Source organism: Spinacia oleracea, chromosome 6 (genome assembly GCF_020520425.1).
Source record: "Spinacia oleracea cultivar Varoflay chromosome 6, BTI_SOV_V1, whole genome shotgun sequence".
Taxonomy (NCBI): Eukaryota; Viridiplantae; Streptophyta; class Magnoliopsida; order Caryophyllales; family Amaranthaceae; genus Spinacia; species Spinacia oleracea.
The window spans coordinates 97,992,480-98,007,041 of NC_079492.1; the positions used below are offsets into that span (position 1 = coordinate 97,992,480).

General features: G+C 34.0%; 2 protein-coding genes across 2 annotated transcripts; both read right to left on the minus strand.

Annotated features, from left to right (window-relative positions):
* Nucleotides 1-428: 428 nt before the first annotated feature.
* LOC110796500 (serine hydroxymethyltransferase, mitochondrial) lies at nt 429-9,677 on the minus strand. Its single transcript, XM_022001563.2, has 16 exons — nt 9,373-9,677; nt 9,237-9,281; nt 9,060-9,146; nt 8,142-8,263; nt 7,989-8,065; nt 6,927-7,051; nt 5,339-5,431; nt 4,839-4,931; nt 4,536-4,733; nt 4,048-4,152; nt 2,854-2,919; nt 2,643-2,720; nt 2,232-2,343; nt 2,036-2,146; nt 1,705-1,874; nt 429-651 (listed from the first exon to the last, which is right to left on the minus strand). The coding sequence occupies exons 1-15, from the start codon at nt 9,460-9,462 to the stop codon at nt 1,729-1,731; spliced, it is 1,548 nt and encodes a 515-aa protein (XP_021857255.1). The 5' UTR covers nt 9,463-9,677; the 3' UTR covers nt 429-651; nt 1,705-1,728.
* A 424-nt stretch (nt 9,678-10,101) lies between these two features.
* On the minus strand, nt 10,102-14,143 carry LOC110796501 (3-ketoacyl-CoA synthase 11). The gene is made up of 2 exons (XM_022001565.2): nt 13,321-14,143; nt 10,102-11,232 (listed from the first exon to the last, which is right to left on the minus strand). The coding sequence occupies exons 1-2, from the start codon at nt 14,092-14,094 to the stop codon at nt 10,435-10,437; spliced, it is 1,572 nt and encodes a 523-aa protein (XP_021857257.1). The 5' UTR covers nt 14,095-14,143; the 3' UTR covers nt 10,102-10,434.
* Between the last annotated feature and the right edge of the window lie 419 nt (nt 14,144-14,562).

The following is a 14,562-nucleotide window of genomic DNA, read 5'->3' on the forward strand; positions in this document are numbered from 1 at the left end:
TTAGCTTTAATAGTTCACGGTATAAGCTATAAAGGGGATGTCAACTAGATTAGTTAATTGTATGATATGGTGATTGTCAACTTGTTTCCATTTGTTTCTCCTCCCTACCATAATTTTATTATCCCCTTCACTACTGTTTCTTCGAACCTTCCAACTTTTCAATGTAAAATGATGTACTTATCAATGTTATCGTGTGATGCCAAAAACTATACTTGGCTACCCAAGAAGTTGAAGTTTTTTGAATTACAAGTATGGCAGGCCTGGCAGGGTGCAGGTTCTTGAAAGTAAACGTGTTCCTCCCCTATGACTTTGTAGTCTCTACCCTCTAGCGCTTGATTCTAGACACCAACCAGCTTTCATAATTGTTGGTAAGTTCAGAAGAAGGCATTGAGGGTATATTACACTGTTTCTGGTAGAAGCAGAATAGCTTGGTATCAACTCTCAAGACTCAATTTATTGATGCAACCAATGATCCTTACATATGTATTTTTACAGCAAAGTAGAGAAGAATTACATGTACAGCTAATGGAGTTCAGTAAACATGTGTTACATTGACTTTGCACTCGGCTATAAGATTATACAGGTATATCCTTATCCTCAGTTTTGGTTATGCCACTCTGGTTCCATCAGCTTCTTTGGAGTTCAAATTACCTGTCCCACGAAGATAAACCGATTAGTTTTCAGGACAGAAAACAAGCATATATCCTCCATCACTGTGCTGCTACATACATTCCAAACTTGTTCCAATGCGCTATGTATGAAAAGTCAATAAGAAATTCCTATTTAATCAAGCTTCTCAAACAGCAGATATAGCAGACGATGTTCAGAACAGCATAATTCTGATAGTTCAACATTGTCTGTGAGTGAAGTGAGCTCATATCAGAAAGGCGAGGTTTACATCCCTAAAGGTCGAAACTGATTAGTGTAAATGGAATATCTCACAAGTCTATACAGATAAATGTTCTTAGCCTCCTAGGTAAGTTTAGCGTTCTCAATACTACCCTACTCTATATGCCTAGTCTGAGTCCCTGCATTAGGACTCAATAGAGTTCGGAGTTCAGACATTGTCAATCACATCAAGAATGCAACTGTTGAACCAGGACCACCCTACTCCTGTACCAAGTGATACATCATAATAGCCCCAAATACAGTGGTCACGTTTACAGATATACCAAAGAAAAGTTCTCAACACAAAGCCCCAAATGCTGAAGTAACTCGCTTAATTTATTCAAAAAAAAGGAATCAGCCCCGTCAAATTCTTTACAATGATATTGGCTCTCAAACTTTCCAATAGCTATTTGAAAATATGTTTCAAGGAAACAGGAGACTCTTTGAGAATTGACAAACATAAATTTCTATCTAAACTAAGTTGGAAAACCAGATATTCAAGACTCTTTTGGAAGAGAACCAGTCATTCAAGTAAAACCTAGTATTTGTTTAAAACTTCCTTTGTTGAAAACATTTTCCACTTAGTGTCTTCTAAGAATATCCTTTTACTAGTCTTGACTAGTAAAGGGTAAAACTGCATGTATCAAACCCTCCCGGGGTTAAAGCCTAAGAAACGTGACAAAGACATCAAACATACAAGTAGGCCTCAATTATAATGAAGAATTGAAAACCCTAGCACTGAGTAATTCACTCTAGGGAAAAATAGAAGTATCACATATACTGTTCTACATACGGAGTATCATCAAAGCAACCAACCTTGTAACTTGTATTAAGGCTAGTTTAGTTCTTGTACTTCATGGTTTCCTTTTCGAATCCGATTGTGGGAAATTGTTTTGCATACTCCTCAACCTCGTGCTTTAGATTTGCAATCTCTGAATCAAAAGCACCTGACTGTAAGGTGGCAATGAAGTCCTTCAACTTTGTTCCTGATAGTCAATCACTATCGTCAAACAAGGAAAATACATTTCGATGTTTAAGTCTTGAAAGGGCTTCTCTCTTTTTTCCCCTCCTAACAAAGACATAAATTGTATGCATGCACTTAAAAATAACTATTTGGCATGGAGAAATGATGATGAACAAGAGGAACCTTTAGTGTCAGCCTTAATCTTTAGAGCCAGCTTAACAGCACCATCAAAATACTCAGCCACCTTAACAAAATCTTCTTCAACAAAACCTCGAGATGTTAAGGCCGGTGTTCCTGGAACATGAAGTACAACAAGTTGATTCAAAATACAGGAAGTCAGGAATGCAACAGAATGCATTCTATGGGTAAGGCCTCTTACCCATTCTGATGCCACCAGGAACCATAGCAGACACATCCCCAGGCACAGTGTTTTTGTTGGCTGCAATATGTACAGCTTCCATAACCTTCTCTACTCTGGAGCCATCAATACCCTGACAAAGCAAGATCCAATGTCAGTGTGGAAGAAGGTTCACCTTTTCTTACGTTCATATATGGATAACAGTTGTTTATGCTATTTTATGAAGTGTCATATCTTTATGCTATACAGTATCAATTTTCAACTACATTTCTAAACCAAAGAAAAATGTTGATACTTCCAGCATCTTTATTCTTCTCTAAATTAGATATGATATGTCAACTAGAACAGAGAAAATTCATTAGTAATTTGCAAGAACCAAAAATTGGAAGATATTATCACGAGAAGGCTATAATAAAAAGAAATGATCTTCACCTTGTTCTTCAGGTTCACTAAAACTAAATGATTATCTGTTCCACCGGAAACAAGTTCGTACCCCATCCCAGTCAAAGCCTGCAGTATAAGGTAGAATTTACTATTCAACCAAGACATCGGGAGCTTAGATGCTCCACTTTGCATGAAAAATTAAAAAAAATGAATTCATTAGTCATCACCTAAAATTCCTAGCATGGCCACATATATTTACCTCTGCAAATTTTGAGGAATTGCTAAGAACTTGTTCTTGGTATGCTCTGTATTCGGGAGTCATAGCCTGCATAGCCACAAAGATCTCATGAGTCTTACTTCAGGAAACATTACCACATCCATGTCATATACGCAACTAGATAACCAAGGGTGGAGAAGAAAATGAAAAGGAAAAAAACAATTTGCAAAGTGAGAAGGAAGGTATCCAGAAGGCATGATGTAATCAAAGATTCAAAGCAGACATGTAGTTTGAAACTCGCATATATTCATATAGATACTAGTAGACACAGACACAAAAATCATTTATCCGGTCCTGCACTAAAAATGAGCTATCCTCTGCTCATTAGCAGCTACACTGAAAGCTACCCCAACTAAACCTAGTTCATCTTCAGACATATTATGACTGCTTGGATTCCAAGTTTTGAAAGGTTACCAAAGACCTTGCCCCTTTTTGTCTGTGTTATATCAAGCCTCTGCTAAAAAGAGGGAAATGAAAACAAACAACTAATCAGAAATGCAAGAATAAGCTGATCCAAGCTGAAAAGTGGACAACAAAACTAATTTATAAATTTAAATATAAAATAGAAACACAAAGTGATGGGAAAATCTCTGATAAAAAATATAGATTCCATGCATTCCAAATTCCTCAAACATGACATGTATGAATCAATGAGAGGTACGTATAGCTTAAACACTACTTCAAGAAAAGAAATTAATACCCTACTAGTATAAACATATACCCAAGGTTTGGTTACTTAATCTTCATAAACTGACATTGTAAGATTTACTTACCTAAAAAACATACTCCTTAAAAAAATACAAAAATTAAATAAATCATATACACACGCTCGCGCTACTCGCACTTGCTTGCCCTGTTTGTGTGTGTTAGAATTTGATTCCTAAAAGTATTCCTCTTGTAAACATATGCCAACTAAAGCTTTTGGTATACATGACATAAATTAATAAATATGTACAACATTAAATTTAGTTTAACAATTACTTTACATAAAACTTATTTGTCAAATGGGTTTAATATGCATTGAGTTCAAATCAAAATTTTAAAAGAACAGAAAAAGTGAATAAAGTTTAAACATAATACGGACATACAAAGTATATGGAAAACTCTTTCTCTGTCAATATAATCTGTAACGGCATAATAAATAACTAGTACCAAACAATTTTCACGAGCTCAAACCTGTTTCAAAGCGACTGCTAAAGCAGTTATCGTGTGATTGTGAGGACCACCCTGAAGACCAGGAAAGACAGCCTGATTGATTTTGTCCTCGTAGTCATACAGCACCTGCAGAAAATAACAAGAATGCAATGTATTTCATAGAAGATAAAAGGTCGAGAAATATCCTCCCTCTCTCTGGAATTAATGGTCACATATAATATCTGGAAAAAATTTGTCACAATTCCTAAAATAGTAATTGTTCAATTAGATTGCCGATTATGCCACAACTTAGTTATTTATATTGAGTGATGGAAAGAGGATGAATATGATCTAACTGTTATTTTGTCAAGTCATGTCAAAATCCGTAATCATAAGAGGTTAGGAAAATGTGACAACTAAATCTGGATAGAGTAGAGTACACCATAAGCAATAAGCAAGCATCAACTACTTGGCATGAGCCAAAATGTAGTACTCAGTTTTCAATGCAACATTTGGATCTAGCTAATTACCTCCTTCCCTTGTTTGTTAATCTCCTTCAAACCCTTTCTGAAGAAAATCATTGCTCCACGAGGTCCACGAAGGGATTTGTGGGTTGTTGTGGTCACTACATCAGCATACTCAAACGGTGATGGTACCACACCAGCTGCTACCAACCCACTAATATGTGCCATATCAGCCAACATGATTGCTTTCTGCTTGTCACATACCTGAGAAAACAAAAACATGGAACTAGAGTTAACCCAACACCCCCTGCTCCTCAAGATGGTTACTTTGTCTGACAAAGAAATTTAAATTGCCACAAAGGGTTTTACCTTGCGGATACGTTCATAATCATAAAGTCGTGCGTAGGCACTTGCTCCAGCAACAATCAATTTGGGTCTGAATAATGTGGCACTTTTCTCCATCTGTAGTGGAATTCCCAATCAAAATGGGCTAAACAACAACAGCCAGATTGTCGATGAATTTACAAGCTTTAGGATTTAAGATATTGCTTGGTAATATTAACATTGTCACCACAGAAAATAACTGCTTGAATCAGGTTCAACAAGTAAAATATGCAACGATTACAACTTTTAAGGTTTACAGCTCTAAAACAAGTGTCACTACTTACTAGACAAGCAACGGACACTATTTTCTTCTGCTTAGTAAGTGGTATTCGGGAAAAAAAAAAGGGCAAAGATGCTCAATTTCAAGCAATTTTCCAGAAAATAAGTATTAACTGAAAATAGCTCTGAAGAAAAAGTTTCAATTCTTCAGAAGGTTAAGGTGTTGGGAACATCGGAGGAGTCTAACAGAGAAAAGATTGAACTACCTGATCATAATCAATATAACCAGTGCTTTCGTCCAATCTGTATGGCATTGTCTCAAAAAATATAGACACAGCAGATATCTTCTTGGTGTCTGTCTGCAACATAATAATTGAAGTTATTAGCTACTCACACAAAAAAAATTGGATCAGGAGATAACTTACTGATAGGACGTATGCCACAGATTGTTCACACAATACGTCATTCGTACACAAGAATATTCTCAATTTTTATTGTTCAAAATATGTAAAACTGGCAGAACTTACCTCTGATCAAAATGGGTGACAAAATTATCTAAGCAGTTCTAGTTTTATCAACACGAGGCTTCAAATATCCAGAAAGACCCTTAGATAGCTAGCTAACTCAAAGTTACATTTTAGGGGGAAATCAAAGCTTCAAGTTGATTGTAAATCATAGCTCATTTTACTTCTATAATTGTTTTAATTGCTAAAGATCCTCTTATCATAACTATGCTTTAATAAGACGGAAATCAGGAGTGTTCTTTCCCCAAAATCTCAGTTACCTGAACTTATTGGACCTTCATTGAACTTGTTAGAATAAGTATTCATCTTTATAGAATATAGGAAACCATCAGCTTACCACTATTTTAAATAAAGGAACACCTGAGGTTGACATTTTGATCTCCCTTGTGAAATGCCTATACTACCCCCGTTAATCTTAGGCTATGTTTTGTTTACCTTATTTCCACTTATTTCAGGAAAAACAAGTTCAGATAAGATAAGTCCAGAAAAAATAAGGGTTGGCCAAGTGCAATTTATAACTAAAATAAGCTTTGATAAATTCAAATAAGTTCAGAAAAACAAAAACAAAAAAAAACAAAAAAAGAAAAAAAAAAAAAAAGGTGAACTGAACGCACCATAAATAATATTTATAAACATATACGGAGTACCAAATACTATTTTCAGGAACATAAATTACAATATTTTTATAAAATGTTACACATGCATAAACACTAGTTGAACTTTTGAAACTTATATTCCCTCCGTTCTATAATGATGTTTTAATTTCTACTTTTCACATTTGTCAATGCACATTTTGTATCATTTATATCTTTACTTATATATTAGGAAAAAAATTATAAAATTGATTTTATTAAAGTACTCATTAAAATAAATCAAACAATATCCTACATGAATATGTTTTCTCTTATGTAGTAGAAATAATTTAGAAAATTCTCTTCAATTGTGAATAGTGTCAAAATTCGAACATCACATTGTGGAAGGGAGGGAGTATTAACTTATCTAAACTTGGTTTTATCGAAATTATTATTCAAGGGGAAAAGAACTTATCCTAAACCATGCAAAATTGTTTTAAACCTTGCACATCAGCCATCTTTCCTTATAGTTGGTCCTTACATTTAATATCTTGGTTTACTAACTACTACTTTATGTCTGTATGACACAATTCAATAGAACAAATCAGGAGCCGGAAATATGAAAAGCATGAGTCATATGAAAACCATAGATACGAAGAATAGTTTACTTAGACAGCTTTATGCTATAATTTCTGCACCAAAAAGTCAAGAACAAGGACAATTCAATATTCAAATATCAGCACTGATGAAGCAAATACCTGGTATCCATGTGAAAGATGTCCACCATGTGGGAGATCAAGAGCCATGATTCTTTCATGAGGCTTCAAAAGAGCAGTATAGACTTGGAAGTTAGAAGGTGATCCAGAAAGAGGTTGGACATTCACTGCACAAAAGTAATAAAAAACATTCCGTGACTTTAGAAGCGCAACAAGTCAACAAGCGAGAACAAACATAAGAAAATTACAACGCACATCCTTTATAATGATGAGGAGTTGAGGACACTATATCTATACAATGAAGATATATGCTCCCTAAACGAATTTTAGGTCTTGATTTTCTTTGCAAGAATAAGGATTGCTCTACGGAAGAGAAGGAGAAGAGCCAATCCTCGAGTGTTGGTATTGCAAATTGAACTTTGTTCTCCTAGTCATAGGTAGACCTGTCAAACGGGTCGGTCGGGTTCAAAAAAATTATTTTCGGGTTTGGATTAATTCCGGTCGGTCATTTTCGGATTTGGGTATACAAATGCTTGTTTAAGACCAAGACGGGTTCGGATCGACCCGATGGGTTGAGAGATTTTAAAATGCGTATTATATTTTCATTAATTTAGGTAACAAATATTAAAATATGGGCACAAATTAACAAATTTTCCTACACAAGTACATATTTAGTCAAATTCAACCATAAAATGGGTATAATTCAAATTAAAATCGTACTACACACAACAATTGTAACAATAACGTGTTTTCTATGCTTAAAATTCCTCATAATCTCATTTATTACTATAAATACAATGATTTTCAATCGGTCGGTATTTAATCCATTACTTTTTGGGTTGTTCGGGTTCGGATAAAAACGGGTTACGGGTCACAAAATCTTGTTCAAGACCCAGTATTTTCGGGTTGGTTTCGGGTCGGTTTTCAGGTCGGGTCGGTTTTTGACAGGTGTAGCAATAGGTACTTAAATGAGGAGGGGCACTACTGTGCCAAGCCTGCGAACTCTATGTACAGATGATCGAAAGAAAGAAAGAAAGAAACAAACAAATACGGATGAAGTACAGAATAAACAAACAAAAAAAGCATTAAAATTCAAAAATTCACCTCCCCATTGTTTAGGGTCCAATCGAAAAACTTCTAATGCACGCTGTTGACATAAGGTTTCAGCCATATCAATGAACCTGAATCAGAAGTATAATCTTTACAAAAAAGAATTCAGAAAGGATTCAATGTAGTTACAAAAAGCATTTGACATACTCGTTTCCTCCATAATATCTTGCTCCAGGATATCCTTCACTATACTTGTTGGTCATGACAGATCCAACAGCTTGCATCACAGAGAGTGAAGTGAAATTCTCCGATGGAATAAGTTCTAGACCCTATATTACCCAAACATGTCGACCAGATGAATCAATACACCCTCCGGAGCAACGAGAATATTAGATAAATGAAAACAAAACTAACAAGTACATGAAAGGAGAAATGTCTCTGTTTAACATACTTTACTATACATTTGGTTAGTTGTTGACTGAAGGTTAAGAAAGAAAACTGTGAAGAACTATCTATCAGCACTCACAATTTAAGAAGTATTATATTTCGTTATTAGAAGGTACTCACACTTTTAAGTTATTCATTTTTCCAAAACTTAACCGCATGTAAATATTGATCGGAAAATGTAGATTTCTCTTGTACAAAAATCATAAGAAATTTCATAAACGTTAATTCGTCATTATCAAAAAATAAATAAATAAATCTCTTTTACAAAAATCATAAGAAATTTCATAAACGTTAATTCGTCATTATCAAAAAATAAATAAAAATCTCTTGTACAAAAATCATAAGAAATTTCATAAACGTTAATTCGTCATTAAAATTACAAAAATGCATTCCCAATTCTTTAGTTTTACTCAAATCATAAACCAATTTTATATCGAAAATTCGCAAAAGGCCCCATCAAATAAATGTTCCTACAATAGGCGAGAAGAAAGAGAAGGCGAAGGGTACAAACTTTAAGACTTGAATGCAGTCACAATCATAGTATCATTAATGTATCTACGAGATAGTTCCGATTTATAAGTCGTGTTAAACCTCTAATTTGGACTAGTAGCATGACAACTAAGTTTCGACAGAATCGTATAGCAAAAGTTAGTACTGTGACGAGACAGAATGGTAAACCTTCCATTGTCTGGTCTTTTCGTGCTCGATAATGTCAGCAATTTCAGGATCAACTTCCTCAAGTGGCGCATTCAATTGCTTCGGCCACTGTTCAAACAACCAATTGTTCATATATAAATTCTCCAAAAATTCCAATCAAATAAACAAAGAATAATCATCTTGAATTATCATACTAACCGACACAGAAACTTGCTTCTCCTTGTCGATCGCCGCTTCGGTCGACTGAATTCAAATACCGAAAATCAAATAGTTAAAATTGAATCATAGAAGAAACTCATTACATGAAAATAAAGAGTGGGAGAGAGAAAGAGACCATGAAGTAGAGAGGAGCGCCATTGAACGCGGTACGAATAGGCTTGTTGGCGGAATTGGAGAGCTTGCGCAACGCCATTGCCATCGCCATTTTCTCTCAACCTCACTTTCTGTGTCGCGCAAAGAGTGAAGTGTGGTGGATTTGGGGGTGAGCTTTAAGTGGTTGGTAATAAAGGCTATTTTAAATTTCTGTTTTTTTTTTCTTTTTTGTGGCGCATTGTTTTTCTTGATTTGTAGCTTCATTTTCTATTTATCTTCTTTTCGCGTAGTACGAGTGCAAGGCCACAACGCCCACAAGGGGACTGTTTGGCGTTTTCACCAACCACACAATCTATCATGAAATGAGTAGGAACACAATTGATGAAATCTTAGAGAAATTCTCTGAGCGGATTAAACCTGATTGAAATTATTGGACATGATTATACCTTATTGTAATAAAGTAAAATTGGGAGAATAAACTTATATGATTTGAATGTAACTTATTGACCTTGCACGAACCAATTTCAACTTATCTGAATTTATAGAACCTGAAACTTTTATATATAAAAAAAATGAAGAGAATGCGTCCCTATTAGGGGAAAATTACCGATTATCTTTCTCGTCTAATGTCTGTTCATTTTACCTCAAATACTCGTGTTAGGATCTCGACACTCATACATCGGCATATAAGACTAATAAATTATATATGTGTTGTGTTGTGAAATCTTATTAGATTCGTCTCATTTCTAGGTTAGAAAACGTAAAAGTAGTCAAATTAAATAAACTAAAAAAATACTCCGTATAAAGTATGGAAGCATATACTCCTGTGTACACGAGTACGGAGCATTTGCAAAAGCAGAATACATGAGAAGAGTTGTACCTAACAAAAAGGTACTTCGGGCAAAATGGTGTACATAACAAAAAGACCAAAAATGGTGTTCTCAGAAGAAAAAAAAACAAACATAATTGTACATCGTAATTGTTGCTACTTAGGGATTATTCCTCGCCAAGAAAACACAAATCCACAATGAAGAAATCAGAAATGTATTGTGGAATTGTACATAGCTAGCACTGGAGAACCAAATCATTTTGTGTTTGTCATGATAATAGGTGATACTTGAAGTACATTGACAGGAAATTTATGAATCTCGCTCATCCAAGGGTTTATCTCCTCATTGGGATTAATATTACGTAAAGCACGCCAAACCGCGCTATTACACTTAAAACCTGATCCGAAACCAATCTGCCAAATCCTATCACCTCTTTTGATCCTCCCCTTAGCCTCAAGGTATGCGAGCTGGTACCACACTGAACTACTAGACGTATTTCCATATCTATAAAGAGTCATCCTTGAAGGCTCCATGTGTAACTGAGAGAGCTTAAGGCTTTTTTCTAATTCATCAAGCACGGCTCTTCCTCCGGCATGAATACAAAAATGCTCGAAAGCAAGCTTGAAATCTGGTACATATGGTTTAATTTTGTGCATACGGAGTACCTTTTTTCCAAACAACGAAGCTAAAAACAAAAGTTGTTCCGATATTGGAAGAACTAAAGGCCCGAGGGTTGTGATATTAGTTTTTAAAGCTTCCCCTGCCACTACCATTAGGTCTTTGGAGAGGGAAATACCACGACGTCCTGTTTCATCGTCTCGTTGGTATACACATCTATAACTCTTGTCATTTGCGCCTTTGTGGGTGCGAACAACATGTACAAGTTCGTACTTTGATCGATGAGAATCACAACGTTTGTTTGACAGGAGAATTGCAGCGGCACCAATCCGAAATAGGCAGTTTGAGATGAGCATTGAACGGTCGTTTCCACAGTACCAATTTTGTGTTAAGCTCTCTAAGCTGACAACCAAAGCATATGAATTGGGATGCACCTAATTAAAGAAACGAACATAATGCTTTAAATATACTAGCCTTAGGCTCCATTCCGTATCATTTTTTTATTTCAATTTAATGTTTTAGAAAACTAAAATAAAAAATATGGAAAATACGAAGTCAACATGATTATTATATGTGTGATTGTTTTCTACTTAATTGTTCAACTTAAGTCATTTGCTTTTAGGCTGCGTTCTATTCACCTGATTTTCACTTATTTTTCCTGAACTTTTCTTATCTGAACTTATCTGAACTTAACTGAACTTATCTGAACTTATCTGAACTTATTAGAACTTATCAAAACTTATTTTAGTTATAAATTGTACTTGGTCACCCCTTATTTTTCCTGAATTTATCTTATCTGAACTTATCTGAACTTAACTGAACTTATCTGAACTTATCTGAACTTATTTTTCCTGAAATAAGTGGAAATAAGGTGAACAGAACAGGGCCTTAAAATCACAAAACCAAAAATTGAAGACTGACAGTGATACCGAACGGGCCTAGTGCGATTAACTAATATTTCCTCCGATTCAAAACAAAATTGCAACACTTTTAGTTTTTGCACTATTCGTACTAAATTTGACCTTTTTTTTTTTTATCAAAATCGAATATTATATGGAGTAAGTAAAATGTTGGTGGAGTGATTTTATTGTATTTTTTCATAATATTAAATTTTAAGATTTAAAAAAATGGATAGTTAAAGATATTTACAATCAAAGTTGTATTTTGGCAAACGTGGTAATCTAAGTGTTACAATTTTTTAGAAACGTATATGAAGTACACTAGATGATTAGTGTGAGATAAAGCATTAATTAGAGAGATAACCCAATTGCAAATCACGTTTATAATGGTTTCTACACAAAATGGTATGTGTTGAATTTGAGCAATATGTTACTTCAAAATGAAATGGAGGAGTACTATCTATTGTAAAATTCGTTGTAACCTTTCTTATAAAAACTGATTCATATAACATATTTTTAATAATATATAGAAACTCTAATATTCTCTTTGTCTCACAATATTTTAGAGCTTTTTTTTCCATATGTTCCCTGTTTTGTATTTTTTTTTTTGACATATTTGTCAAAAACTATTAAAAAAATTGTGATTTTGCTAAAAACTACCCTATAAAAAAAATATTTTAATAACCTTACCACATACCTTATTAAAAAAAAATTGATGTTGTAATATACTATTTTTGGCTGAATTATGAACGTTGATCAAAATTTCATGGTCAATTATATGATGTGTATCTCATGTGTCATTTTATTAATTACCCCCTTCTCGTGACATTCCACAAGAGATATACACATAATCACGAAGTCAACCCTGAAGTTGTGATTTTACGATCATAATCCATCCAAAGGTAATATCTTAAGACATACAATTTTTATAAGTTAGTTAATTACAACAATTTTTTTATAAAGTAATTTCTCGAAAAAAACCCAAATTTATAGGGTAGTTTTTGACAAATTTTCCAAGTTTTTTATATGCCTTTTAGGAAAAACTGACAAATTATATTATTCCTTCATACATCTTACTCCCTCCGTCCCTTAATACTCGATCTGTTTTGACTTTTTGCATTATTCACATAAATAATTTTGACCCTATTTTATTTCTAGTATATGAAAACAAATGTTAGTATATAATATATTGTTGGATTCATCTTAATATATACTTTCAAAATATTAATATTTTTAAGTTTTTATAATATGTAATTAAAGAAATTGGTGGTCAAAATTGTGTATTGTTAAACGTGTCCGGTCAAAACAGGTCGAATATCGGGAGTATTTCACTCCAAAAAATTAAAACTTCGATATTTGTTAAACTTAGGCGCTCTGCCCAAGTTGCTCCAGTTTGTTAATTAAATAGTGATATTAATTAATAGATAAATAACAAATACATTTTTGACAACTTCAAATCATTCATATGAGGACAAAGACTAAAAGTAAGGGAAAAAGAAGATAAATCAGTAAAGATCGTGAAAGCAGAGTATGATCCGATAATAACGGTAGAAAAGTGAAATAATTGAAAAAGAATAAAACGAAAATGACGTGATAAATGAATTAGAATTTAGAAGAGCAAACCTGTAATAGATCTTTGGCAAGATCAATGGAAATGAGGCCAGCACTGCAGCCCATACCAGCAAGATTATAAGTGACAATATCCTCTTTAAGCTTATAATGGTTGACGACAGTTGCAGAAAGCGAAGGCAAAGGATTAAACACACTACAATTGACAACAAGTATCCCTATATCTTTAGGCAAAACCTCTGTTTTTGCAAGTAATTCATCAATGGCAACAAACATCAGATCTTCCGCCTCCTTTCTCGCCTTTTCCATTGTCGGATTCGGAGGAATATTTGTTAGAGAGTCCGGCAAGTAAGACTCGTCGCCTACCCCAGACCTCTCAAATAACTTCTTTTGAAATTCAATGTTTTGTTGAGTGAATGTCCCATATTGTGCAATTCTATCAACGCATGTTGTTTTAGATGTTTTAAAGGAAGGGTTTGGCTTACAACAAGCGAAATCGACTAGGAATACTCTTTTCTTACCGCGGCTTATGTGTAAGGAAACAAGCATAGCAAGGAAGACGAATAGAGTAAGAATTGATAAATGGTTAGGCTTCAGGAGATTATAATTATTGTTCCATAGTTGGGTTATGTCTTGTTTGGTTATAGGAACGACAACGAATGGGATGAACAGGAAGAAGAAGATCAAGTATAACAAATTTGAGATAACATAATGATAACCAAGCTTAACATACTTGAATTTAACCGATGAATGGGAATTATTTTTGATTATTTCTTCATCTTGTGGAATATTTGTTTCTTTTGGGTTTTTGTTAACCTCATATGCCATATTTGATACCAAAAGCTTTTTTGTGTGCAGATGAGTTGAACACACTTCCGCACTTTATAGTTATTTTAGATTCAGTACACGTATAGCGGGACAACTCATTTGTACACATGGACCGACATTCCAAATTACATAATTTGATATCAAGATATCCAACAAAACCGGAATTCAAATCTAACAGAAATAACAAGACTAGGAGTAGTAGTTTTTTTGTTTTTACAAAATTTTTGTTAGGTGGAGTGGTCAAATCATATGATTTTTTTCGATAGGTAGCCTAGCACTTGAACAAATATCATTAGAATCGGGCCCCTAATACAAATATACTTAAAAAAATTATTGTTTCGTTTTTTTAAAAAAAGGCCGTACTTATTAATTTACTAACAAGTAGTTAAAATAAAATACTTTACATAAACAATTACGAATGAACCTGTGCTCTAATAATTTTTGGGTTTTCGTGGGAACAAAAGGACA

Bases quoted from the DNA above. Each gene is read 5' to 3' on its own strand.
- LOC110796500 (XM_022001563.2), bottom strand. From the start codon at position 9,462: ATGGCGATGGCAATGGCGTTGCGCAAGCTCTCCAATTCCGCCAACAAG. The intron at 8,264-9,059 runs GTTTACCATTCT...TGGGTAATATAG, and splicing joins AAAAGACCAGACAATGGAAG to GGTCTAGAACTTATTCCATC. The intron at 4,734-4,838 runs GTAAAACCCTTT...TTGTTTTCTCAG, and splicing joins ATTATGAACGTATCCGCAAG to GTATGTGACAAGCAGAAAGC.
- LOC110796501 (XM_022001565.2), bottom strand. From the start codon at position 14,094: ATGGCATATGAGGTTAACAAAAACCCAAAAGAAACAAATATTCCACAA. The intron at 11,233-13,320 runs GTTTGCTCTTCT...TTCTTTAATTAG, and splicing joins TTGCCAAAGATCTATTACAG to GTGCATCCCAATTCATATGC.